Source organism: Caloenas nicobarica, chromosome 4, assembly GCF_036013445.1.
Source record: "Caloenas nicobarica isolate bCalNic1 chromosome 4, bCalNic1.hap1, whole genome shotgun sequence".
NCBI classification, from domain to species: Eukaryota; Metazoa; Chordata; class Aves; order Columbiformes; family Columbidae; genus Caloenas; species Caloenas nicobarica.
Window position 1 is genome coordinate 60,118,128 of NC_088248.1, and position 25,063 is coordinate 60,143,190.

Genomic DNA, 25,063 nt, shown 5'->3' on the forward strand with positions numbered 1-25,063 from the left:
GGTTCTGCTACTTAGCTATCAGTAGTAGTTTGAATAAAGTGTTTGTATTTTGTTTTTATGAACAGGTTTGAGTATTAGGTTGTAGTCTTTCTGTACCACAATACTGGGAGTTATATCTCAGATGGACTCAGTGCCTTGCAAAAGAGGATTGTACAAAGACACTTAAGCTAAACTACATCAGGAAACAAGGATTTTCTGGAAACCTTAAATCCTTTGCTTGAAATAAACTAGGATGTTGTTTTAGTCCTAATCTGTTGCTTTGAAGCTCTTTCGAATGTTCCTATTAGTAGACAGAGATGGAGAAGAGGTAAAAACACCCATAAGCATTGTGACAGTTTACTTGACTGGATCAACCTAAAATAGTATTTTTAGGAGGAGGAGCAACACAGCTAGCAAAAAATGTTTTTCTGACTCATTCTTGTAGTCAATCCCTTGAAAAAATATCCTTCAAAGGATGTGGAACAATTCAGTGTCTTTTAATCTAAGCATACACAGTCTTAACTATGCAAAGGGCGGGGGTGGAGGGATGATACAAATAACTTGTGATGCTAAAGGTACATGAGCTCTTAAATGAGTTTTAAAAGGCATTTGATTAAAATATCTTCTGGCAGGTTGTCTGTTCCCTTAGGAAACCGAAATAATGACTGCCCCTGTAAAAGCAGATACTCTGGCCTTTGCATTTGTCCTTCTTTGTTTGGAGTATTGCTTTGAGTTAAAGCACAGGTAGGGAAAAATGCTTTAACAATTGTGGCTTTGAAACCAGCTTGTTTGGTTTTAGTTAGAAGTTCTAGTTCAGAGTAGTCTGGCAGGTAAATGTGGGTAAATGAGCCAGTAGCAACAGAAAGGAATACTGCTGTCCAGCCACTTGTGTGGACTGTTTTCTTACTGGCATGCATGAAGAACAAATACTTGCCCTTCTCATTACCAGTTGTAGATGATGTCCTTGTTACATTAGTTGCTATGTATTGCTCTAAATGGTTTGTTACAACAATTGGTCTGGAAGCAGACAGGCAGACAACTGCCTTCAGATCTTACCAGCTCTGAGCACCACTCATGTTTGGTAAATGGCTGTAGGCCCAACTGGTCTAGTATCGGCCAGCACTATGGAGGTACTCTGTTCTGTTGCATGAACAAGTTTTTTTTGTTTCCACTGGGTTGATTTACAGGACATATAATACATTATAAACATTTTTAATAAAATCATGTACATAACACATATTAATGTGTACAAATATTAGGCATAAATGTATCTAACAATATCCCTGTATTGCCTTACTGAATCACTTAAAACTTGCATTGGTAAGCCACCATCCTCTCTTTGTTGTCTAAAGTTCTCCAGTCCACATATCCATAGATGGTACTGTTCAGGGGCACTGGAGTGGCTCTGCCTGGAGCTAGTCTGGTTTTAGCCGTATTGTTAGCGTGAAGTTGAAATCTGGTTTAGCTTCTGTAGAGAAGCTTTGCAGTGTGTTATCCATTTTGATTTGTAATGCTTTGAGGCCTCTGTTTAGGCCAACCTTTGAGCCTCATGGTACAATCTACATGTGTACTACTGTTGAATGTAAAGTGATAGGACCTACCATAATTTCAGGAACTGCGAAGTGTAGTCTAGGTACCACTGTCGGTTCGGGTTTAGTACATGTAGTAGCTCGAGTCTTGCTATTGCTTTTTGCTGGGCAGAAATGCTTTGTAGTTCTTTTGGATTATGGAAAACAGTATAAACAGGGTGCAGGATGGTTTGATTTTTTTTTTTGGTGTCATAAATATGCATTTACAAAGCCAAATGAAGTTACATAGAGGAAAGATGTTTTAAGTGAAACCATGCAAGTGTGAACTGTATTGAGTGTAAGAGGCTTCAGATGAGGAGTAATCGCAGTGGTCTAAGCAGTGACATAATGAGAGTCTGCCCTCTGCTACTGCCTTCACTTCCCTCTGAACTTGAAGTGATTTTATATGGGCAGTAAGATGAATAGCAGTTAATTAGTACAGAATAGTTAAGACATCAAGTTGATTATGGACCCTACAGATACTAGGGAAGATTCTTTGTTGTTAGGCCCAAAATTAAAAAATTTAAGTACAGTTGGAAACCAAAGGAATCTTAATTGTGTAAGCCTGTTACTGGATGAAGATAAAACTATTGTTAATGGTGCAGAAATAAATGTTCAATAAAAACTTCCTTCCTGAATTCTGAAAGGAGCAAAAGCGTATGATTATGTTGCATGCACTGCTTTTTAGTCCATTAGTAACAAAAGAGGGTTTTTTAAAATCAAAATTTATTAGGAATAAACATTTTGAAACAGGACTTACATCTCACAGTCCCTGTAAGGAGGAGAGCCCATCTGTTGATTTTAAGAACAAACAAAACTACCCTAGTATATTAGGGAGATTCTGGAAGATTGAAATAATGTTCATGTTTCATGCCAATGTTAAAAAAAAAAAAAGTATAACCTGAGAGAACCCAGATGACTGTGAGCCAGGTTGCCTGTTGTCAGTCACAGGCAACATTTGAAACTGACAAGGAATTCTGTTCACAAGGTAAAAGTATAATTAAAATTCAGTCAACATATATTTCTTACACAGTAGCTTTTGTCAAAACTTGTTTTCAGTCGTTGAGATTACAAATTTTGTAGTCTAGTTGTATAGATACATGTTTGTCAAACTTCAAATGTCTTGAGACTGTCTCACCTGCAGATCTTAGAGGTAAGCTGGTTTATTGTCTACTGGAGTTCTGCTAAAACAGTACTAGATTTTGCACTCCATTAAGACCAGTAATCTGAGAGTAGGTGTAAAATCCACAGAGATTAAATTTGTGGGGTGGGGGAGGCAGAAATAACGCCACAGAAACTGTATAGATCTGTCAATGTATGTTAGCAACCTAGGCACTTAAGAATGCAAATTATGTTCTCTGGCACCCTAGTACCCTTTTCTTCATAAAGCCAAATGCATAGTTACATATTTAGGAGGAATAATGTAGGCTGCATCTGGAGATTTGAAGTACAGATCAGCACTGTTGTTCTTGATTAAATACACTGAAAAATACTGCTGTGAAGTTCTGGTGTCATTGTTCCAGAAAGGTTTAGAATGTGATGTTGGTAAAACTGATGTTTGATGTAGAAGAATTGTAAAATATTTTTGAGGTTTTGGTAAAGGTGCATTTTTTTCCCATCACAGTGAGGCTGGTTAAGCACTGGAACTGTGAAAGAAAGTAGCAGAAACTTTCTTATGAGGAGGTGGAAGTCAAAATTGACAACTCTTCTAGTCTCAGTGGTAGTGATAGGCTGAGGTTAAGCCAGTAAGTATACTGGACTGCAATGAATGTGGATGTGTCTTTAGGCTCGTGTAGAAACTATTGAGGAGTTGGGGAGCATAAACTGAAAGAAGAGTAATAATTTTGTGTTCAAATGCTAAAGGGAGGAAGGTTTTTTTGCTCTTTATTAGTTTGAGATGATGTCAATGTTAATTATTTCAAATTGACCAGGTCAAAAAGATCCTGAATATAGTGCTGAGGCAAGTTCAGTTTTGACTTGTTGCCAGAGCAGTTCTCCATTATGGTCAAGTGCTGACTTGTTCCATGGATGACTTTTTGGTCTAAGTACATAATTTTACAAAGTTTTGTCTCTGAATTTTTATTCAGAGCATTTATTGAAATGGTGCAACTTTTAAGGCCAGTTCTTTTTACTGTTATTTCCTCATTTTAGCTTACAGCAGCTTGCTTTCATTCCTGGAGGAAGAAAGGGAAATTAATGAAGTTCTATGCAGCTTTAAGAGCAAAGACAAAATTTCTAGGAGATTCATATTATAAAAGCCAGATGTGGCTGGCAATGCCCATCTGTGATAGTGACTTAAAAGTGAAGGGGGAAGGTTGAGGTGTCTGCCAAATACTTCTGCTTTGGAAAGTCCTTTTCATTTATGCATTTACTACTTTCCCCATGAGCTGCTCATTTTATACAATGTGAAATTGCCGTATACTTTTTTTTTTGGTGTTAGTTTCCTTCAGGGTTTAACAGTTATGTCTACTTGACTGATTTGTCTGAAGCTAAATCTAACCGTGTATAGTGTGGCAGCTGATCTGCTGTAGATAAGACTGTCATCCTCTATTTAAAAGGCTTTATGTTCTAACTGGAGCAGTCTTGAAGTTTTGCTCACCTCATGAAATTCTTTGTAAGTGCTCTAAAGTCAGCTGAAGAGTGCTCTGAAGTCAGCTGAAGAAAGGGTTTCTGAAATAATGTTGCCAAGGACCACGTTTACAAAATCACCAATATTCATTTTGCATGCGAAGTGCTCAGATTGTTTCATTAAATGTACTTAAAATGATATCACTAGTCATAATCTTTTTGTAGAACCAGTTTTTCTAAAGATAATGGGAGACAGCTTAGATCTTCAGATTGAGTGGAGCCTGACCAGCAAGTTGTATGGATGTTTACATGTACCTGTTTGGCCTGTGAGCCAGAATGAATGCGAGCACTCAATGTACTTCGGTGGCTCAGGATAACTTGCAGTCATTCATTTGGTAACTGCTGTTGGGTATCAGTGTAATTCCAAGCCTTATCTGTGGCAGTATGAGTGGGTCCTGCACACAAGCAAAAGGGAAGGGAATTCAGGTTATTTGATTGTTAGCTGAGCAGGAGCAATTTAGCTCAATGACATCATTATTGCTAGTCTTCCTGGGTTCTTATTATGTTTGGGATTTTTGACTACCATTCAGTGGAACTTCTTTATGTAGGAATCTTGACAGTATTTGTTCAGCACAAACTTGCTTCTTAAAGATGTAGTGTGCTAACTCTGTATGTGCAACTGCTTCTATAATTCTTTCCTATTCTTGCTGATAGTATCCTTTCAGTATGAACATCTCACTTTTTGCTGCAGAAATACCATCAGGGAAAGAAATGAAAGTGAATTTCTACTGAGCATTCAGTTTGGATAGTGTAATACTTTATTTTCAACAGCAGATGGGAAAAAAAAGTGCTGTGCATGATAAGCAAAATTGGTCTCTTCTGTGCTTAATTTTATAAAGCTCCTTTTAGATGAAATCCTTAGTTTTCGATGCAGAGCTAGGGAGTATTAAATATTGGAGTAGTGAGATGATAAACTTAAGCAGTTGGAGGTGTGGTGTTGGAGGCAGCTGGGGAAATATTGGTTTGTGGTTCATTTATTTCCGAGTCTCTCTTAGCTGTGTGTTCTGATGTGGAGCCCAAGGAACCAACATGTTTCTAAATTAAACTGGCACAGGCCATCTTTAAAAGTAATACCTAGAAGATTTTCTGTGATAAGGCTTGCAAATGTGAGATATTTTAGAAAAAGAGTATAGCTAAATATTACTTAGTAATACTAAGTCCTGTTTGCATTTACAGTCTTGTTAGTATATACTAATGCAAATCAAAGAGGATGGGGGCCTAGATGGGATTTAAGCACTTGCCCTGTAAGTGGTACTCTTGAAGATAAGCCAAAGGAAAAGTATCAGTTCTGACCCTCTTAGTTTCAAATATTGACAGCTTTTCATTATGTTTTCCCAGATCGTTTCTGTCATGTTAAAGAAATAGTCTTCTTCAGGAGACCTTCGTTTTGCCCCCTTCCCATACTGTCCCTTGAGCAATATGGAAGGCTTTATATTCACTTTCTGCAATGAGGGATAAAAAGGAAACTTTAGCACTGTTACGGTGATAGAAGATAAGAGGATTTAGTTTTACAAGTAAGAGGGGAGTAGGAATTCAACTCTACCCTCTGTGTCTTGTACTAACCGAAGCAGTTTCTCTGCACGTTTTTGGGTGAGCAATGCAGGCAGTACCGGGCAGTATGGGAGGTGGCAAAGGGGCAGATTGAAAAACACAATTGAGCATTAAACATACCAATCTGCAGCTAGTTCTTTCTGTAGGTAGTTGTATCTGTTGTAAAGGAGTAAGAGGCGGCTGACTAGAAACCAGCATTCAATACTTGTCATACAAAGAGTAAATGCAGCCAGGTCTGTTACCACAGTTACAGTCCAGCAGTTCCAGCTGTGAAATATCTCCAGGTGATATTCAATATGTTTGTCTCACCAAAGGGTTAAAAACGCTTTGGAGTACTTAATTTTGACCATAACCTGAAGCATTAAATACACTTATTTTATGCCTGAAAAGCACCTATAGCTCTTTAGTTTTCTTTGAAACAAGTTACACATCTTACAGTTTCAAAGTGTGTGCGTATTTTGTGTACTGTTACTACAGTATTTAATGCTGTTCATGGGTCAGTGCGTGTGACTCAGGACTGCTGGTTTGGCTTTTGAGTACTTGTATATGTAGTTACACATGCTTAGATGAAGTTTTCTCACTCTATTTCCCTGGAGCTGAAGCAAAAATTCTGCTCTGTGTCATGTTGAATTGTTTAATATAACCAGTTATTTCACTTTTAGTTGTATTGATCTGCCATGAGAAGCGAAAATTTAAAAAGCAATGTACTTTTAATTTCTTGAGAGTTTGATGTGGCACTGCTGTCCCCATTCAGAAGACACTAAAATCAAATATAAGCAGCAATCCCAGCATTCTGAGAATTCAGGACCCCTTTTGTCAGAAGGCTTCAAACTTGGAGTTCCCCTTTGGTCTGGTGGATCTTTTCATTTCTAGCTGCACAGAAACACAGCTTCAGTGAGAGGAATAAAAATTACTGCATCCAAGGGGTTTTTTCTAGACACTAGTCATCAGCCTGACTTTTCTTTGAAAAGTGGGTTAAGATGGAGTAAAAATCCTGTCAGATTTAGGAGGCGTAAGTATCCTACTTACTGTTATGTGAAAATACAGATGGCTGCACTACTGTTTCTAATAAATTGGAGGGAAACTGTGCACCCTGTTCTTGCTTTGTTTTCTGAATAAGACACTGCTAAGCATTGGTTCCCATACAGACTTGGGTCTTGCTGAAATTTGTGTTTCAGTGGAAGTTTCTGTTGAAATCCCGAAGCTTTTTGGTGTCTCAGAATTTTGTTCTGATACTTAAGTTCCTGAAATCCACCTGATTTGTGTTCTAAATATTCCCTGTTGTCTACCAGTTGTTAAAAAACCAAGCAGCCTGCTCAGGATTGTGTTTCTTGGAAGGAATACCATTTAAATTTCATTTGTTTTGATAATAATATTGAAGTTATTTTCCTGGTTACTTCATTCCTTTCCTTTTGTAAACTATCTTTATTTAGCTGTAGGTACAAAATACAAATTGTTGACTCTTGCACTTGGATGTTTATATGACTTTATTGTTCCTGGTTGAAAAATATTCACCACCCCATTACCTACTTGGTCACTAGTATATCTATAAAAAGAAATTTTTTCTCTTTGCTGATTCTTTTCTGTCTTTGGAGGTTTTCCAAGGAGAATTTTTTATGGTGTTGAGAGTGTAGAAGAATGTCGGGAACTCCATATTAGTATTAAAAATGCACTGCTATGGAGTCCTTAACTGCTACTTGATTCTAGTTTCCATAATGTTGCAGCTGACCTATAGATATTGTACATATATTGTTAATTAATTTTTTAATGGATCAAGCAAGTAGTTTTTTTAAACTTTAAAGTGCATAGTAGACTGTTTGGGACAAATCTGATTACTAGATGTTGTGAAATATAGATGTGTTGAGTGTATGTGGCACTTGCAGCTCCAGATAGATCAGCATTTCAGCTAGCATGTAACCTTTCCTCTTTTCGTGGTCTGTTTGCTATTTACTTTTTGGTAGTCAGCACTTTTTAGAAGGAGTGTACCAAAGGACAATTTCATTGACTACAATTTTACTGAGAACTGTTTCTCAAATAGTACCCCTAAGAAGTCTTCATTTTCGTGAGGAGCTAGGATCTAGTTCAAGTCAGTATCTTCAGCATTGCCTAAGCCTCACACTTTTTCAAGTTAGGCCTTTCTTCTGTGGTTAATTCTGAAGGAGGTCTTAGTGCAACTGCAGTGGGCAGTCATGAGTCTTAGTTGTGGCTCCTCTCTGATCCTGTGTCTGTTCCTGCTTCCAGTAGCCTGGTATCTGCCATCTCAGGTGGTCAGTGTGATAGTTGGGCTTTGAGGAGTGTTTTGGGCGTAATTTAAATGCAAAGCAAATTCATTCTACCTTCTCTCTTTTCCCTCCCAGAAGAAAAACCTCCTTTTTATGTGTGGGCTGATAGAATAATCTCTCTGCAAGGGGTTATGTAATGGATTTGGAGTAAATGGTGTGCAAATGTTTAAATGTGTGTATTGTTGTTGTTTGTGGGTTTTTTTCCAAATAAGCCTTTCATATTTGTGTAAGTCGGGACTATTGAATTAGACTTGCTGAAGCCTCAGAGGATTAAAGTTAGGGTTGTATCTTCAACTGTATCTCTCCTATCTCCAAACTTACTAAAACTTGGTTGTAGCATTTGACTTGTATTTGTGGTGTGTTTTTGTTTGTGTTTTTGTTTTGTTTTTTTTTTAAAGATACAATCTAATTTTGTATTAAATATTTACCAGGCCCAAGTATAAGCTGGTCAAAACTTGGAATGGGTGCAAGCTTTAAAAGGGACCATCACTGCCTAGTTAGTCAACTAACACATTAATTTACTGAGCTACTGTGTATGATCTGTCAATTAAATTAGGTTTTTCCTTTTCACTGAGAGGCTATTGCTGAACTTTAAAAAAGGTTTTATCAGGAGAACACCAGGTATTGCCAGATATTGCCATAAAGAAATACATTCTCTTTTAATGCACCGGGGGGGGCATTCCAGCTCAGTTTCTTGTATGTCCCTTGTCTTTTATGAAAGGTGCGTTTGGATTTGTTGGCAAAATGCATAGTTGTTTAGAAGGATTTTTTGTAAATATCTGCAGTTCATTCGAATTGGCAAGATAATACCAGAAAACATTTCTGTTCACTGTTAAAGGGCTCTTTGACATCAAAGAGGAAGAGCCTTCATTTTTCCATGCATGATCAATGCAGTATGAGGTATTGTCTGTGCTTCTTTAAAACATACTCAATACAGTTGTGCTGAGAACTTATAAGTCTCTTTAAGAATAAATGAAAAGGACCCAGATTTGTTCCAGGATTTGTCTGAATTCATGGTTTTTAAAAAGGAGACTGCTTTTGCTTTTCTAATTACAGTTAAAAGCAGTAACTTCACAGAGCCTTTAGATTAACTTGTTCTGTATATTTGCTTGAGGGTCTTAAGCACCACTTGAGCTTCAAGCTGGTGAATTATTTGTGATAAGGGAGGTCTGGCCTCTTTTCTCAGTGTGTTGCAGCCATTTTTTTGGTTTTGCCTACTGTTGCTACTTGTCATGGTGACTTCATTTTCTCATCAGTGGTTCAATTGGAATATCAGTTTGGGAGTGTGCATCTTAGTTATACCAGTGGAGGCTCTGTTGTACTTTTAAAGTTGAGGTTAATGAATTGTGTTACTTGTTGACCTAAATTTCTGTGCACTTTAATTTTCATTAAATCCTGTAATAACTACAGGTCACCTTGCTGGCTTAAATGTGGTTGTTTTAAAATGCTATGGTATTATAAAAGATTGGTCTGCAGTTAACTTTTTCATGTAGTAAGCTAGTCAGAAAACAGGCTAGCAAATACTGTAGAAAATCCTAAGGTAAAAGAAAGCATCAAAAGTCTTTCTTATTCTCAGAGTATGTAACTGACTTTTCTTAAGCTTAAATGGGTTTTCAGTTAATTTTGAAGTAAAATCCAAAACACTGGATTGAGAGGTTTGGTTTTGAGCATCCATGTTTAGACTGTAAAGGTGTTTGTTCTCATTAGGTACAATGAAGCAAATCTTTCATATAATTGCATTAGTGATACGTGACATTAAAGCTTAATTGGCTTATTTTAAATATCTTGCACATCAATTTCTTTTAGATTGTGAAAATTGAAAAGGTCATGAGTGCAGTTTAATATTCCAGGGTGAGAGATTTCAATTTTAGTACAATTTGTAGAGAATTAATTAGGAAACATGACTAAAAGAAGGATGTTGAATGCAAATTAGGCTGTTCATTAGAGTATAGAAGCTGAAGCATCTTGAAGTATTGTGGAAATTCAATTGCAAATTTAGCAAGCACCTTGACTTTATTATTATTGTTTTTATTTTTTAAAGTAGAAGTTATTGTAATTGGTCTTCAGGGTGTAAACTTAATATAATTGTCATAAGGCACTCTATGTGCTGCCTTTTTCATGGAGTTCTTTTAACCAATATTTTTGTTTTGCAGGAGATTGATGAAGCCTGCAAGAGGATAAAACGTGAAATTGATGATTTAGGCCCTGAAGTTGGTGACATCAAAATCATTCCATTGTATTCCACCCTTCCTCCACAGCAACAGCAAAGGATTTTTGAACCTCCCCCACCAAAAAAGCAAAATGGAGCAATAGGAAGAAAGGTAAATAGTATGTTCTTTCAGTATGCTGTTCAGTAACTAGCTACTCACAGTTGTGTGGGCAATTAAATATGAGCTTCAGCTGGTTTAAGTGTATTTGGACAGCAGCAAGTATGTGAATTTTTTTTTCCGGTGTATCCTTAATAATCCGATGTTTTATCACTTTAAAATTTTTAGATAACTCAGTTTGTTTCTCAGTACAATGCAAAATTCTGGCTTCCATCTATAAGGCCATAATGTTCTAGTAACGATTTGTCTGAATGGGAGTGCCTTTTGTATACGTTTTTTATGAGAAATACAGTAAGTCAGATTAAATACTGAATTTGACAACCACATGATTTATGTGTAAGGGTGGGATTATTTTTTTTTGCCCAAGTAATTATTCTGAGACATGCTCTTTTTGGAAACGAAAATGGACAATCTTTTTAAGAGACGTTGTCAGGCAGGTTTTGTTTGTTTCTCAAGGTTTATGACAAGGTGCAAGTTGAAACAAATACTACGTTTGTGTTTTCTGTAGTAATAAGCAAGGAATCGAGGTTCTTTCCTTGGGCAAAATGGGTTGCGAAACAGAAAAATGTGAAATGACACTAGTGAGTGTTCTTCATAAAATTAATAGTTCAATTCCTAAATGCTCACATAAACCACGTTAGAAACTATGTGGTTATTTCTCTAAAACTGAACATTTGGAAGGAGCTTCCTCAAGTTAAACTAATGCTATATGAAACTGTTGCAATCACAAAGTTAAGATTTTGAAGGTCAAAGCTGAATCATACTATCTGCTCTAGGCAGGGTTTGTTCCTTGATTATTTGCTTTTTTGTGCGCTACAATGCATGTAGAATACTAGTGACAACTTTCTAGTGTTCTGGAAGAATAAATCACTTAATAAATTTACTGAAATGATAGTCTTTTTCCTATTGAAGTTGATTGCAGAATGCGTTCAATGTAAAATCATGAAACTAATGCTGCAACAAGATTGTATTAGCAAATGGCTTGAATGAAATTGCTTTTCAGTGATGAACAAGTGATAGTTGTGTATTTCATTAAATTTTCATTCATGTTTGAAACTGTGCACTTCAAAATAGGCAGTTTCTGGTTTTCTTGATAAGAGGATAACAGATGCAGTGTGTAGCTTTTGTTATGTTGAACTGACAAAGCCAGTACCTGTGTCGAAGAGGAAGATACTCTCAGTGTAGCAACTACTTTACTACAAGAAAAATTGACAGCCTGGAACAATATCAATTGTAGGCAAAAGCTGGCACAAAATATGTAAGCAAGGGATTATGTTTTTATTATGTTTAAAAAAGAACCACACTGCTTTTCCTCTTTGCCCGCTTTGGCTGAAATGTTCTGGCTTCTGTGTTTTGTGTTTTATTTCCATATCAAATCTAGCAGTGAGTGAAAGGGTGTCTGTGTGTTGTAAATTTGCTTAGATGTTGTTTTAGTTTCAGTTAAGTCTTAGTGATCAAGATGTGTAAAGTAGAACCATGGATTGCTCTGCCTCCACTATCTTACAAAGTGTCTGCTTTCTCATGATCTTCTGTGGGAGTTGAACCTAGTTTTTAGAACTGCTGAGGAGAGCGAGCTAGCGGGAGATCTGAATCATTTCAAAGTCTCTAATGGTCATAAAAACTAAGTGAAGTGCTTGCAGTATCTGAATAAGTACCTCCTGAGCTTTAACTTTCTGAAAGAAAAGTAGGATACTAGAAGTTGTGTGGAATGTCGCAGTAGTAGTGATGGTAACAGCTAGTACTGATACAGCTTGATAACACTTTTTTTGTTCTTTTAGATGTGCTAGCCAAGATCAGCTATTACTGCAAGAAATCTAAGGATTAAAGATAAAATGCTTTTACTGGTTACAGTTAATCAGAGTGTTTAATTTATAATCCGGGGGAAGATGACTTTAAAAGGAGCCTTTCTATTCCCTTTTCCTTCCTACCTTATCCCTTCTTTCCAAACTGCATTCTGTTTTTTGTTTCAGGAGTCTTAAGCATTGCTAGTTAATACATACATAATGTAGAGATGTTTTTATATATAGATAGTAGATTTTAATATTCAAAGTAACTTGTTTAAATTAATCTTTAAAACTCTTTGGTGTATCAATCTGTTAATCTGATATTTTAAAACATTTTTAACATAACTATTTCAGTAAAACTGTAGTTAAAGCTCATTAAGTACGATTTATTGTTTTATATAGTTGAGTGCTAATTTCATTTGTTTGATTTCCTGGGAACTCTATAGTAATACTTTGATTTGGGATTGAAAGAGGTGGGGTAATTTCATCAAGGTTTTTTTTCTTAAATTTCTTGTGGTTCTACATTAATTATATTTTTTTAAGCACTGCGACATTAACAAATGAGATCCAAACATACAACAGAATCTGCCGTGTAAATAAATGTGGTTTTCTTCTACCTTTGGAAACTTCTGTGTGGTTCAAGTACAAGTTAAGGAAATTCAAGTACAAGTTAAAGAAATTCAAGTACAAGTTAAATTGCTGGACCTTTGTGGACTAAGCATACTAACAGTATTGAGTTATTGGCATTGAAGTGTCCTAACAGAAACAGGTGATTAAAAGGAGGACCAAAACTTGTTGACAATGCGTTGTAGTTGGTGAAGATTCTGGGTATGGACGCTTCATACTTTAATAGATCCCCCCAAAAAATGAGACATTTTAGATAAAGTATGCTGTGTAAGCTGAAAATGGATTGACTGGACTTTTATTGTGGGAGTGCTAGTTCGATTTGCATATTTATGACTTGCATATTTTTAATGAAAATGTATTGTGCTTTTGTGTCAGCACTTAATTATGTTGATATTTGTGGCTTTTGTCTCTGATTAATCTCTACAAGTTAGCCATGAATGAAAGGTGTACAGTAGGTTTGGGTTGGGGTTTTTTGGATGAGTTCTAAGTAACACATTGTTTCAGGGTGGAACACCGTAATTCCAAATTAATATCAACTTTTTTTTCCACCAAAGCATTGCTTTCAATATATGGTAGTATTTGGGCAAACTTGGACCTTAAGTCTACTAAGACAAGCTGAGCATAATTAAGTAGCTGACTGGCAAAGTAGTCAGCTGGGAGGAAAAGGAATCAGCAGGATTATCAATCTAGTCCAGCTGCTGGCTTCATTGTAATTCTGAGCAAATTGTTAAGGGTCTCTTAAATTCTAATTGCTAAACCAAAAGAGTGATGACAGAATGCTCTGAAATTAAGTGAAACGTAAGTATTGATGAAGTGTTGAATGGTCTTTTCTGAGAGAGCTGATAAAATTTGCTAACAACACGTGATTTAACGTGGTCACTTAGGATGAGAGCTAATGATACCGAAAGACTGTTACACCACATCACCAAACATAAAATTTAAAAGATGGCAGATCAAGCCTCAGAACTTGGACATCACTTTTGCTTTAGTTTTTCCTGCGAGACTGAACCTTCAGAAAGTTTCTAGAAATTTAAGAATGCAACTTCAAATTAGTAAAGGTGTTTGAATATCTGGTAATTTAAAAAGGCAAAGTTGAAATTAAATATATATTGTGGAGGATTTTAGTTGGAATGTTTGGTAAAGCTTTATTCCAAACAGAAGTAAAAGAACATACTATGCTGGTACAGTTATATAACCTTTGATTTAATATTACTTAACCAGTTTGCCCTGTTTAGGCTTTTTAAAAAAAAAAAAAAAAGCTGGAATTAACAGATTACGTTAAAGGCATCCAGTATAACTTGTCAGTTTGTACCAGAGATGTCAGTAAAATTTTGAGTAGCAGTTTTATGAGTAAAATGTTTGCCCTTCAGTTTCTTTTTCTCAAGACTGACATTTGCTGTATTGTTAGAGACATAGGGGAGCAGAACCGGTGAACAAAAATTGCTCTGATTTTAATAGAAGTTCATCTGGTTGATTTCAGATTGCCCTGTAAAAGTGTTGGAGCTCTGGTAATTATTGATGAAGTGAAGGAGAGTTTGCGAAAATTTTTGGTGTAGAGACAGAATCAGAGCTCTTCTTCAGGACAGAGCAGTTACATTTACTGTTTTATTTTTCAACAGGTTGTTGTGTCCACTAATATTGCCGAAACATCTTTAACAATAGATGGTGTTGTGTTTGTGATTGATCCTGGCTTTGCAAAGCAGAAGGTAAGTACTATTTCACTTTCTCTTTATAGTAGGAAAGATACTGGAATCTGGTTTGCTCAGGTAACTTCTCCCTTTGTAAACACTGAGAGAGCTTTTCCCAGTTGAAAACTTGACCGTAGTTGTTTTGGTTTTGTTTTAATTTATAGTATGTTTGCACTTACTTTGCAAACTTTAGATATCTAGAGCAGTCCAAAACAGTGCAGTGCAGAAGAATTTTATTTTTAAAAAATTGAAATATGAGGATTTTGAGAGTTAGACCTGGAATATGGATTTTTCCTAGGTATTATACTCTAGATAGGGTGGGTTTGTACCGTGTGTCTGTGCTTGAGAATGCTCAAGTAAGACCAAGAAATCAAATGAAAATAAATTAAAATGGTGCTAGGAGCCACCTCTTCTTTTAAGTCATGTTAGTGTAGAAAGCTCCAGCACTAAAATGAGAGAAATGATACCTAAGTTAGTTCTGTTTCTTGTCAGTATTTATCATGTCGCAGCCCTGAAGATTGTTATTGAGCTTGTATTGTGCTGCTTGGAAGAACATGATGGGATGTTCAGAGGAACTGAAGTAGCTTCCCTACAGTCAACCCAATAATTAAAGACAGAATAAAATTCAAGACTCTTAATCCTCATGTAGTTTTTTCACTAACTGAAACTGACTTTATAACTTGGTTTCGTAGACTTTTCCTTTAATACTCATATACATTGTCCGCCTTTTAAACTTTTGCAAAATGAGAGATACAGCAGAATGTGACTACAGTCAACGCATCTTCATATACAAGTTTCAATCACCATTTAGGCTGAGGTTTTTTCACAAGTAGTTCTTATACTGGAATAATACCTTTTGTAATAACAAAGGGTTTGTATATGTTGTATACATGTTCACATCAGGAGGCTGTTAAAACATGAACCAAACAACATTGTCAACTGAAACTACTGACTACTTTTTTTTTTTCTCAGTATGTTCTTTTCCATGAGCCGTTATGAGTGGGAAAGGCTGCTGTTTGACTACAATGGGAATTTTGCAGTAAATTCCAGCTTATTTTGTACTGTGGAAGCATTCATGTACTCTTGAAATACAGTCTTGCTTTGTCATCAATCTGATTTTTACAGTTGCGTTCAACCTTAATGTTAGATTTTTCTGACCTCTAGAACACGATCATTCAACCTTACAATTGTATCAAGACAGCTTTTTTTTTTCCATGGAATTATTTGAGCATCTAGAGTTTGTTTAGCGCTCTTGAGAACAAATTGGACACATTCTTTCTGCTATGAAAATCTTATCTAAAAATACACCCATTTAAAGAGGATGGGGAGCCTGGCAGGAATTGTTGTTAACAAATAAATAAAAAGCAAATGCTGTTCTCTAGGCAGTTATATTTGAAGCTGTCTGTCACAGATCCAAAGGCTTTTGTAACCTTTTTTTTTTTCTCCTTTCAGATATATTCAACTTACTATTTCATAGGCATTTGAAAATAAGTTTAAAGCAGTCTTTATTTTTTTAGATAGTTGTCTTATCCATGAGCAGCGTTAATTCTTTTCCTTCTTTCCTGCTCTCGTTCCACGTTAAAATAGGTGTACAATCCTCGTATCAGAGTGGAGTCTCTCTTGGTGACTGCGATTAGTAAAGCTTCTGCTCAGCAGCGAGCTGGCCGTGCTGGTCGTACTAGACCAGGCAAGTGCTTCAGGCTTTACACAGAGAAGGCTTACAAAACTGAAATGCAGGTAAGATTGCCTTTTTTCGGGTTGTGTGAATAAGAACATCTGATCAATACAGGTAGTCAAGTGCCATCCTACCAAACAAAACCAGAATTTGAATGCTTGTGTAGTTCACAGTGTTTGGAAAAACAAGTATTCTGAGTTTTCTTGTTTCCCTCCCCCCACAGGACAACACATACCCTGAAATTTTGAGGTCTAACTTAGGATCTGTAGTATTGCAGCTCAAGAAGCTTGGTATAGATGATTTGGTACACTTTGATTTTATGGATCCTCCAGGTATCTCTATTTTATCTTGTCTACCGTGGTATGATTTGACTTTGAAATCTTTTATTTTGGTGAATATTTTATGGAATAACATGGGATGAATTCCTTTATGGTTTTTATTGGTTTTATTGTAATCCATAGGGAATGTCTTTTGTTTATCCTGAAATTTAGTGCTCTGTGTCTTAACAAAACAAGCTTTTTGTGTTTCTGTCTGCATAACAGCTTTTAATGGAACCAAAGAATCTACTGAATACCCCTTACCTGCGGAGGATAAGACACAATTATGGGCATTAGAGAATCTATTACTTGATGAGGTTTTTTTTTTTTTAACTTATCACCTTGATTACACATTCTAATCGTGCATCAGTTAACAACTGGATGGAAATAAAATTGGCTAATGTCTTTACAGCTGAATACATCTTTTTGGCTCAAACTATAAAGTTATCTCCCTTCTGACAATGTTCATATATGCATTAAACTATAACTGGGTTATATTATAACTGGGTTATATTGCTAATTAAAAATGTAGATGAACCATATATAAATACATCAAAGTTGGATGTATTTTTTTCCCCCTAAAATAAAAATAGTTTATAATCTGTAAGCTTTTAAATAGCTCCACAGAACAGTTGCATTTTTTGTGCTATGCAGCATGTATGATAGCTTAGCAGGAAGGCTTTTGGATTTCCTTCTGTTTTTCTTTGTGGATATAATATATACTCCCTATGAGGGATGCAGGATTAAGAGAACATTCTTACAGGCTCTGATTTGTGAAAGACTAAAGATATCTGAAGTTGACACAGCTGAGATTTTAGCACTGTATCAATCTGTTTTGTATGGAACAAGGGAAGATGCGTCAATGCATTGGTAGAGAACTGATATTACAGTGATACTGAATATTTTACGATGCCACTGCTGTCTACATTTTGAAAAGCGGTAATATTCACATACACACACACACATATGTATATATACACACACATATATATACATATGTGTATATATATGTATGTGTGTATAGATACAGAGATATATGTATAGTTTTTGATCCAGTTAAGAGCTCTGCTAAATAAGTGAGGTTGTTTTTTCCCCAATTCATTCATGTCTGGATGTATATAACTGAATTGGGTAACAATTTTGTGTTTGGAAGTCAGTTGAAAGGAGAGAAAAAAAAAAAGATGTCTTAGAACAGTCTGTGCCTCCTGGTTTTTTTGCTTATTCAGAGCAATTTGATTAATGTGCTTACCTAAATATTTTTTTCTTTCAGCTCCTGAAACTCTGATGAGAGCCTTAGAGCTTTTGAATTATCTGGCTGCTTTAAATGATGATGGAGACTTGACTGAGTTGGGATCCATGATGGCTGAATTTCCATTGGACCCACAACTGGCCAAAATGGTTATTGCAAGTTGTGACTACAACTGTTCTAACGAGGTCCTATCTATCACTGCCATGTTGTCAGGTAATAGCAGGGAAAGAAATACTAAACAAAATGCATACCGTCAGTTTGGGGAAGATATGAATTTTCCACTTCAAAAAGATAAACAATATGAATATGTTGTAAAAGTAGAGTTGTTTTTTAAAACTTCACATAGGGGTTTAATCAATCATGGTTTTACATGGAGACCTTGAAACTAATAAATAGTAACGTTTAAAAATTAGTATACATAAGATGACCAGTTTACTCCTAACTTTAGATAAAAGTGTATGTATTTGGATTTATAGAGGAGGGGGGAAAATCAGGCTAGTGGAACCTAAATTTCTTTCTAGGTTGATGGTCAGGACCAGAAATGTCAACTCAACCACTCTGTTTTTAAGGCAATGAAATCTGTTTTGTATTGTGCGTTCTTTTGCACTTTGATAAATCCCAGTATTTCCGAAAGGATTACAGTGTAATTTATATTAAAACGTAAGCTTGTACATGAAAGAATGATACATTTTTCAGTCATTGAGTGAAGAACAGTCATTACTTTCGAATAGAAGAAAGAAACTTTAGGAGAGGATGTATATTTGTAAGAATTCATTTGCGCGCACGGCTGTACTTTGCTGTGTTATGTGAATAGCAGTGTGTCAGAGTGGAGCTGCTTGTTGAGAGAGCTTGAGGAGAGAAAAATGTTATGAAGCAAGGCTTGTACTTCATTTCCCACTTATGTGGAACTGACTTTATTTTATAGCCTAGTACTCATGGGACAAGCAGCAAGATTTAGTGTATTATGAAAATTGGGATGTTCTTACTCATAACTATTCTTGTCTTTTGGGTGTGCTATTTTACCAGTCTCTTCACAATCCAGGTGTACTGCTTACATGGGTAACTTGGTTGAATAGAGAAAAAAATGTTTTGGCTTAAGTGTAAAATCTGTTGCTTCAGTTTAGTCTTACAGTATACTTATATGAAAGTTTTTAAGAACAAGCTAAAATGTTTGTTGCAGAGTTATGATTGTTCAGACTCAGAGCAGATGGGCAGGGCAGAATCGTAATAATTTTATTTAATTAAATAGTAGGCTTAATTGCGGAGGTGGTGGTAGGTTGGTGCCTGTCTTTCTCTTTTCCCCTCTGCCCCCAATCTCTACTATGGAACAGTAAGCCTAGTATTTTTGTCTGTGGTCTTCAACTGATTTTTCTTAGTCCTTTTTCTATTTACCTTTTCCCAGGCCATGGTAGTTTCTTTTGTTTAAGACACAATGTAATTATAAGTTTTTAGAAAAAAAATTGATTGAAGCTGGTTAATGTATGGATTGTGACTAAAATTCTGCTCTTTAAAAAACTTGGTCCTAGTATTTATGAGGACTATTTCCCAAAGTAAATGTGTGGTTTTTTTAAACCAGCAGCATGACTGTGTGTCATGAATCCTTAAGTCCACATAAAGATGGTCAAGCTCTGGATAGCAATCTGTGTATTAATAGTTTGGACTGAATGGAAAACTAGAAACCAGAAAAGAGCAGCGAATAGCATTGAATAAATGAGCAGATTAAAAGATTGTACTTCATTTTGTAAGAGCAGTGGTGTCTTATTTGGGGGTAGAAAGTGCCATTGTTTATTCAAGACAGTGAGTTAAACCAGTGATAGAGTAATTTGGAATTTACTTTTATTAGTCTGAGTTTGAAATCAATATACACTTTGCTGTGTGTTTTCAAGTGCAGGACCCAAAATACAGGGTGTGTTGTTTTTTGTACCTGCATTTCCATTTTGTTTAATGCGTTAGTCTTTCTGATTTGTTACCATGTGATTCACAGTTGCAGTGTGTATTTTTTTTCTCAAGTTCCATCCAGTATTCAATTCAACATATTTTTGAAATGTAATGTTTTGGGGCTTTTATGGGAATTTAAAATAAAGTAAAACAGCATAACATGCCACAAAAAGACCCTCATCTGTTAGGGACAGATGAGATGCAAAGAGGAGTTGTCATGAGATTGGTGGGCTTCAGTTGTGAGAAGGCTAATGTAGTCCCAAGCAGCTGGAAGAAGAGAAAGGATTTGTAGTATCTTACTTAGCATTAATTTTATTTAAATTTAACCTCTTAAAAATTACAGCTACTTAAAACCAAATTATTTTTTATATTTCTATAGATCTCTCTAAAGTCAAGATCTCTTATAACTACTTTGAACATCTTGTGAATTAGTATTGACATTACAAATCTATAGGAATGTTCACAGACCATGAGTTAAGTTGGCTGCAATACCATTTGTGGTCTTTGGTAGTCTGTATTTGGAAAGAGAACATTAAAACATGATTTTTGGATTCAAGTCAGACTTACTTAAGAGAATATAATGATAGAGCAAGCTCATCATGTTGCAATTTTTATTGTTTGGGGTTTTTTTATTTCAAGTAGTGCCAAAGGACGGTTTAACCTCCCACCACTACCGCTATCATCACAACCTTTAGACTTATTAATACTTTCATTCACATATTTCTGTATACCAGTGCTGATAACGATACCATCTGGGGAAGAGGACTTGACTTTACTAGTGTGTTCTGTCTAGTAGCAGACTTGTGATAAAACATGTGCTTGTTTAGGCTGTGCTAGTGCAGTACAGTTGCAGAACTATCTTCATTCTGTCCACAAAGGCTTTCTGAGAAAGCAAATCTGCAATTGAAGTGTTTTGTTACATGGGGTGCAATCCCTTGGTAGAGCTATCAGCACTGGGACTTGAACTAAGATATGTTTAGCCTTCCAGTATACATATATATGATGGCCTTCAGACTAGAGATTTTGATGCCTACATATAGTTCTATTAAAATAATCAGGTACTCTGTAGCTTTGAAACCCTCTTGTCTTACAGATGTGGTTAGGTGTTGATGTACCAAATCAAGGTAGTAAACAGTCCAAGATGCAGTCGGAGGCCATCCTGCCCTGCCCTATGCTCTGTGAACTGACCTAGCTAGGCCTTGTTCCTCTGTCTGTGAATGCGTGACTCATCGATATGGGCGTTTGTGTTGGGCCCATACCAACCTTGTTTAGTCCCACAGTGTTTCGTTCGCCCCACGGAAGCAAAGAAAGCAGCAGATGAAGCCAAGATGAGGTTTGCCCACATAGATGGAGATCATTTGACGTTGCTGAATGTCTACCATGCTTTCAAACAAAGTAAGTGTGCAACTGTTTTAACAAAACTATTTGTAATACATTGTGCTGCCAGCTTTCGTTCCTGGGTTCCAAGGGCAGTTGAAAGGCTAGGGCTTGTTTTTTGAGCCCTTTTTGAGTCTATTGTAAACCCTTTTTTTTGTTTTGTTTTTAGTATGTAAAAGGCTGTTTTAAGTGCTGCGTTCCTTTGGGAGGAACTGAACAACAACAAAAAAAACCCTAGCCAAGAGATCATGTAATAAACTGAGTATGGAGACAAGTCAGGCTTTTAAATCAACGCTGGGTACCTTTGGACAGAAGGAAGTGCTTCTGTAATTAAGAAATATTGGAAGTTTGTTATCTGGCATTAATTATAGAAGAATCTACATAATTGCTTAGTAATTTTTCAGGGAGAGCAGTGCAGAAAATACTCTGAATTTGGAGGATATGTTCCTAGAACCAAACCTTTTTAATCCTAACTTTTTAATATAGTTAGGAATTCTGTAATAAGCCTTGGGATGGATTGAAAGGCAAAGGGGTGTTGCATCAACACGAAGTAACTTAGAGCCATATGATAAGTTCGTTTCATTTACCTCATTTCTGTGTATGGATTTTAGGGAAAAATGTATGGTCCTCCTCAGCATAGCTGAAGTGTATTTTAGCAGATGGAAAAAGATAGGAATTAACAGGTGAAGCCAGGAGTTCTCTTGAAAAATGACTGTGTAAGTGGCACACTTTTTAAACAGTGACTTATCGTGGTAGTAAGTAAAATGATTACTCTCAACTGCCAACCAGGTTAAATTAGATGCTCCAGTTGCATTTTTCTGTAAGCAAACAGAAAAAGACAAGTGTTTAACCCTGAGAGAGAGAGAGGTGGGGGGGAGGGGAGGAAAAAAAAAAAAAAAGGAAAACAACCACAAACAAACCCCCCCCAACCAAAACCAAACGAAAAACCCAAACAAAACACAAACCACACAACTGGGTGCCTCTTTCTGTTGCAGCTTTCATCCAGACAGTTTGCATTTAAACATTCTAACACTGTATCATGTGGCAACGCAAAGTGAGGATATCTTCAGAGTTAAAGTCCAGAGTATTCAAAATTGTTAAAAAAAAAAAGTAGCTGAGAAACTTCTGCTGAATACCTATGAATTGGAAACACCTGCGGCTTATTTTTTCTGTTAGCTCTTTAGTTAGCAGGACCCAGTATGTCTTGCAGACATTTGGTGTGTGTTTCTGGACGCTACTGCTTTCATACTCAGGTTACTGAGGGGTGGAATTCTTGGGGGATAATTGTTTGTTCAGATTCACTGTGAAATTGAGTAGGATTTCTGGGATTCAGGATCAGAAGACAAAATGCTGCTATTGTTTGTATCTAGAACAATATAAAACAGTTCTAGGTCATCTAAAATGCACAGTTCAAATGACACAAAGTAGCATGCTATGATACTACAGTTATGACTCTGCTGTACAGTGTACAAGAGCTTCAGCATTCATACTTTATTTTAAATACTTTCTGCAAGATGAAGTGCAGAAATAACTTAAGCTTTGCTCAAGTTATGAAATGTTCCTTCTTTTCAATGCAAATTAAGAATAGTCTCTCTCTGCACAAGATATAATTTAAGTTTAGTTAGGGCTGGTTTTGTCGGATTAAACTGACAAAGATTAGAAGAGAGTGACTTAATGTAACAAAATTGATAGGGAGAACTGGGTTTCTTGATGTTAAACATGCAGATTTTTGTCCTGACAGGATGGCTTAGGCTTGATGTCTTAACAGATTTCATGTTAGTTATCAGCAGTAGAAACAGTAACTTAAAAGTACAGAGTTCTGTTACTGGTGCTGTATTTTACCACTTGCCTGCATTCATTTAAACTGCTGTGAAGTACATCATACTTAGTATTAGACTAGTGTGTATAGCTTGTAACTGTTACTTCAGTGCTTAATTTAAGGAGGTTGTACTTCCTCAAATACGTTATAATTATGTACAATCTTCTTGTGTGTTTGCTTCACGCTACTGTTAAGAATGGTGCGGTGTTCCTTATATTAAGGTTTACACTGCATGTTTGGAAGATGATTTTTCCAGTTGCAGGGTGTGTTTGAAATGTGTGAAATATATTGGTGTGGTATTTCAGCAAAACATCAGCGATTGTGTGTATATTATGTTGGGGAGGGGAGGGGCGCAGTGGCGGGGAAATCTAGTTTTCTTTTGTCCTGACCACATTTCCTGAATAGAAAACAATTTGCGCAAGTTATCTAATGCAAGAAACTAACTGAATAAACTAAGAGCTGTTGTAATTTATAAAAGTTTATGGATATGTTTTTCTGGTTCGTCTGACTGATCAATTGGTTAGTTGCTGTTTTATTTACTTGTTCTAATTGGATGAAATGCTCATTTTTGATTCATGTGTTTTAATGTTGCAGATCATGAGTCGGTTCAGTGGTGTTATGACAACTTCATTAACTACAGGTCCCTGATGTCTGCAGACAATGTACGCCAACAGCTGTCACGAATCATGGATAGATTTAATTTGCCTCGTAGAAGCACTGACTTTACCAGCCGAGACTATTACATAAACATAAGAAAGGCATTAGTTACTGGGTATTTCATGCAGGTACGTGTGCGTTCTTGTAGGGATCATAGTTCAGAGTTTATATGGCTTTTAATGTTAGTACTATAATGCTACTGTTAATATTATAATTTATCAAAACTTTATGCATGTTACTTGAATACTGTGTGGCTAACTGTATTACCAGGTAGTCTTTGTCAGGTTGCTTGATTGTTACTCAAGTAGTACATTCTTTAGTCATATCTTATGTGGAAGAGAAGTTGTAGGGAATCATACTAGTACCAAAATACTGTTTCTGGCATGACTGTCAAAAACTGACTGCTAACTTCTGAATAGCTGAGGAAGTAACTTCATAAAACACTGCAAAGTAACTGCAGAATATGTAGTTCTTAAATTATTTGTAATTTGATACAAACAGGGGAAGTATAGTTGTATATAAACACTAATTATATATAATCCTCATAGAAGGAGCACATTTTCTTTTGCATACTTTTCCATATTTATATTTCATTTTTAAATTACACGAGTCACAAGTACCGGAGTACTGGAGCAGGTCTGTAATTGCAAGATGTATGCTGTTTGCAACCCATTTGCCTCTTGAACCAGGATGGTATGGAAGCTGGTCTCCACTGCTGCCTCCTGGATGCTTTGCATTTCATGTTAAGCATGCCTCCAAGCTAGAATGCAGGCTGAGATTTGATTTCCCCACCCCCCTGGCATAGTCTGTTCCTGCTGTGTGGTTTGTGGTTTGTTTTTTTTTTTTTCCTCTTCAGCATTCATCCATGGGGCTAGAAGAGCCCCTTTGCTGGCTCTTACAGGCCTGGGAGTGCAGAACCTTTAATGGGAGTGACTCTTGACTCTGGACTGTTGTGATAATGTTTTTGCCAGCAAACGTGCATTCTGATGCATCTCAGCAATGTCTCTGCTAAAGCCCAATATCTGACTTCTGGAGAACATAGCCTTGTTATCCTTAAGAGGCTGACCAGTACCCATGGCATTTCCTAATTTTTCACGTGAGCCATGCTCTGGTGTTATTTGCACACAACGGCTGAAAAGGGAACCACTGGTCAGCGCTCTGCAGCTTAGAATGGCGAACAGCTTGCTGGGCATGCATTTACCACGTCCCAGCTGGGGTGCAGGCTGGGGTACCATCTATGTGTAAACCCTGCTCCAAGGAAACAGTGCCTTCCCCAGGGCTAAGCCAGCCAGTCTGTTGCAGAAACATATTTCTGGGTTTTCAGAATACAGGAATATCAATGTCAGCAACTGCATTTCACTGTAATGCAAATGGGAGATGAAAGCTGCTGGCTGCTTCTAAATATTAAAATGGTCCTAAAGACTGACTTGCTGTAACCCTTCAGACAAGTGGTTAGTCACTGTGTTCAGTCCTTGCTTTTGGGATGCATCTTCTTCATCGTTCCTGGGGGATGCTTTAGCACACATTTCTGCCTACACCTTTAATTCTGCAGGTGTTTTGCAAGAGGAAGAACAGCTCTGCCTGATGCTCCTTGTTG

The 25,063-nt window shown here is 36.5% G+C and overlaps 1 protein-coding gene across 1 annotated transcript in view; it reads left to right on the forward strand.

Annotated features, from left to right (window-relative positions):
• The window catches only part of DHX15 (DEAH-box helicase 15), a 47,086-nt gene that overhangs the window by 14,921 nt on the left and 7,102 nt on the right, over positions 1-25,063 (forward strand). Inside the window, exons 6-12 of the mRNA XM_065633260.1 lie at positions 10,162-10,329; positions 14,366-14,452; positions 16,022-16,171; positions 16,333-16,441; positions 17,697-17,888; positions 20,886-21,008; positions 23,404-23,594. Coding sequence (XP_065489332.1) covers positions 10,162-10,329; positions 14,366-14,452; positions 16,022-16,171; positions 16,333-16,441; positions 17,697-17,888; positions 20,886-21,008; positions 23,404-23,594 — 1,020 coding nt within the window. The remainder of the gene's footprint in view (positions 1-10,161; positions 10,330-14,365; positions 14,453-16,021; positions 16,172-16,332; positions 16,442-17,696; positions 17,889-20,885; positions 21,009-23,403; positions 23,595-25,063) is intronic.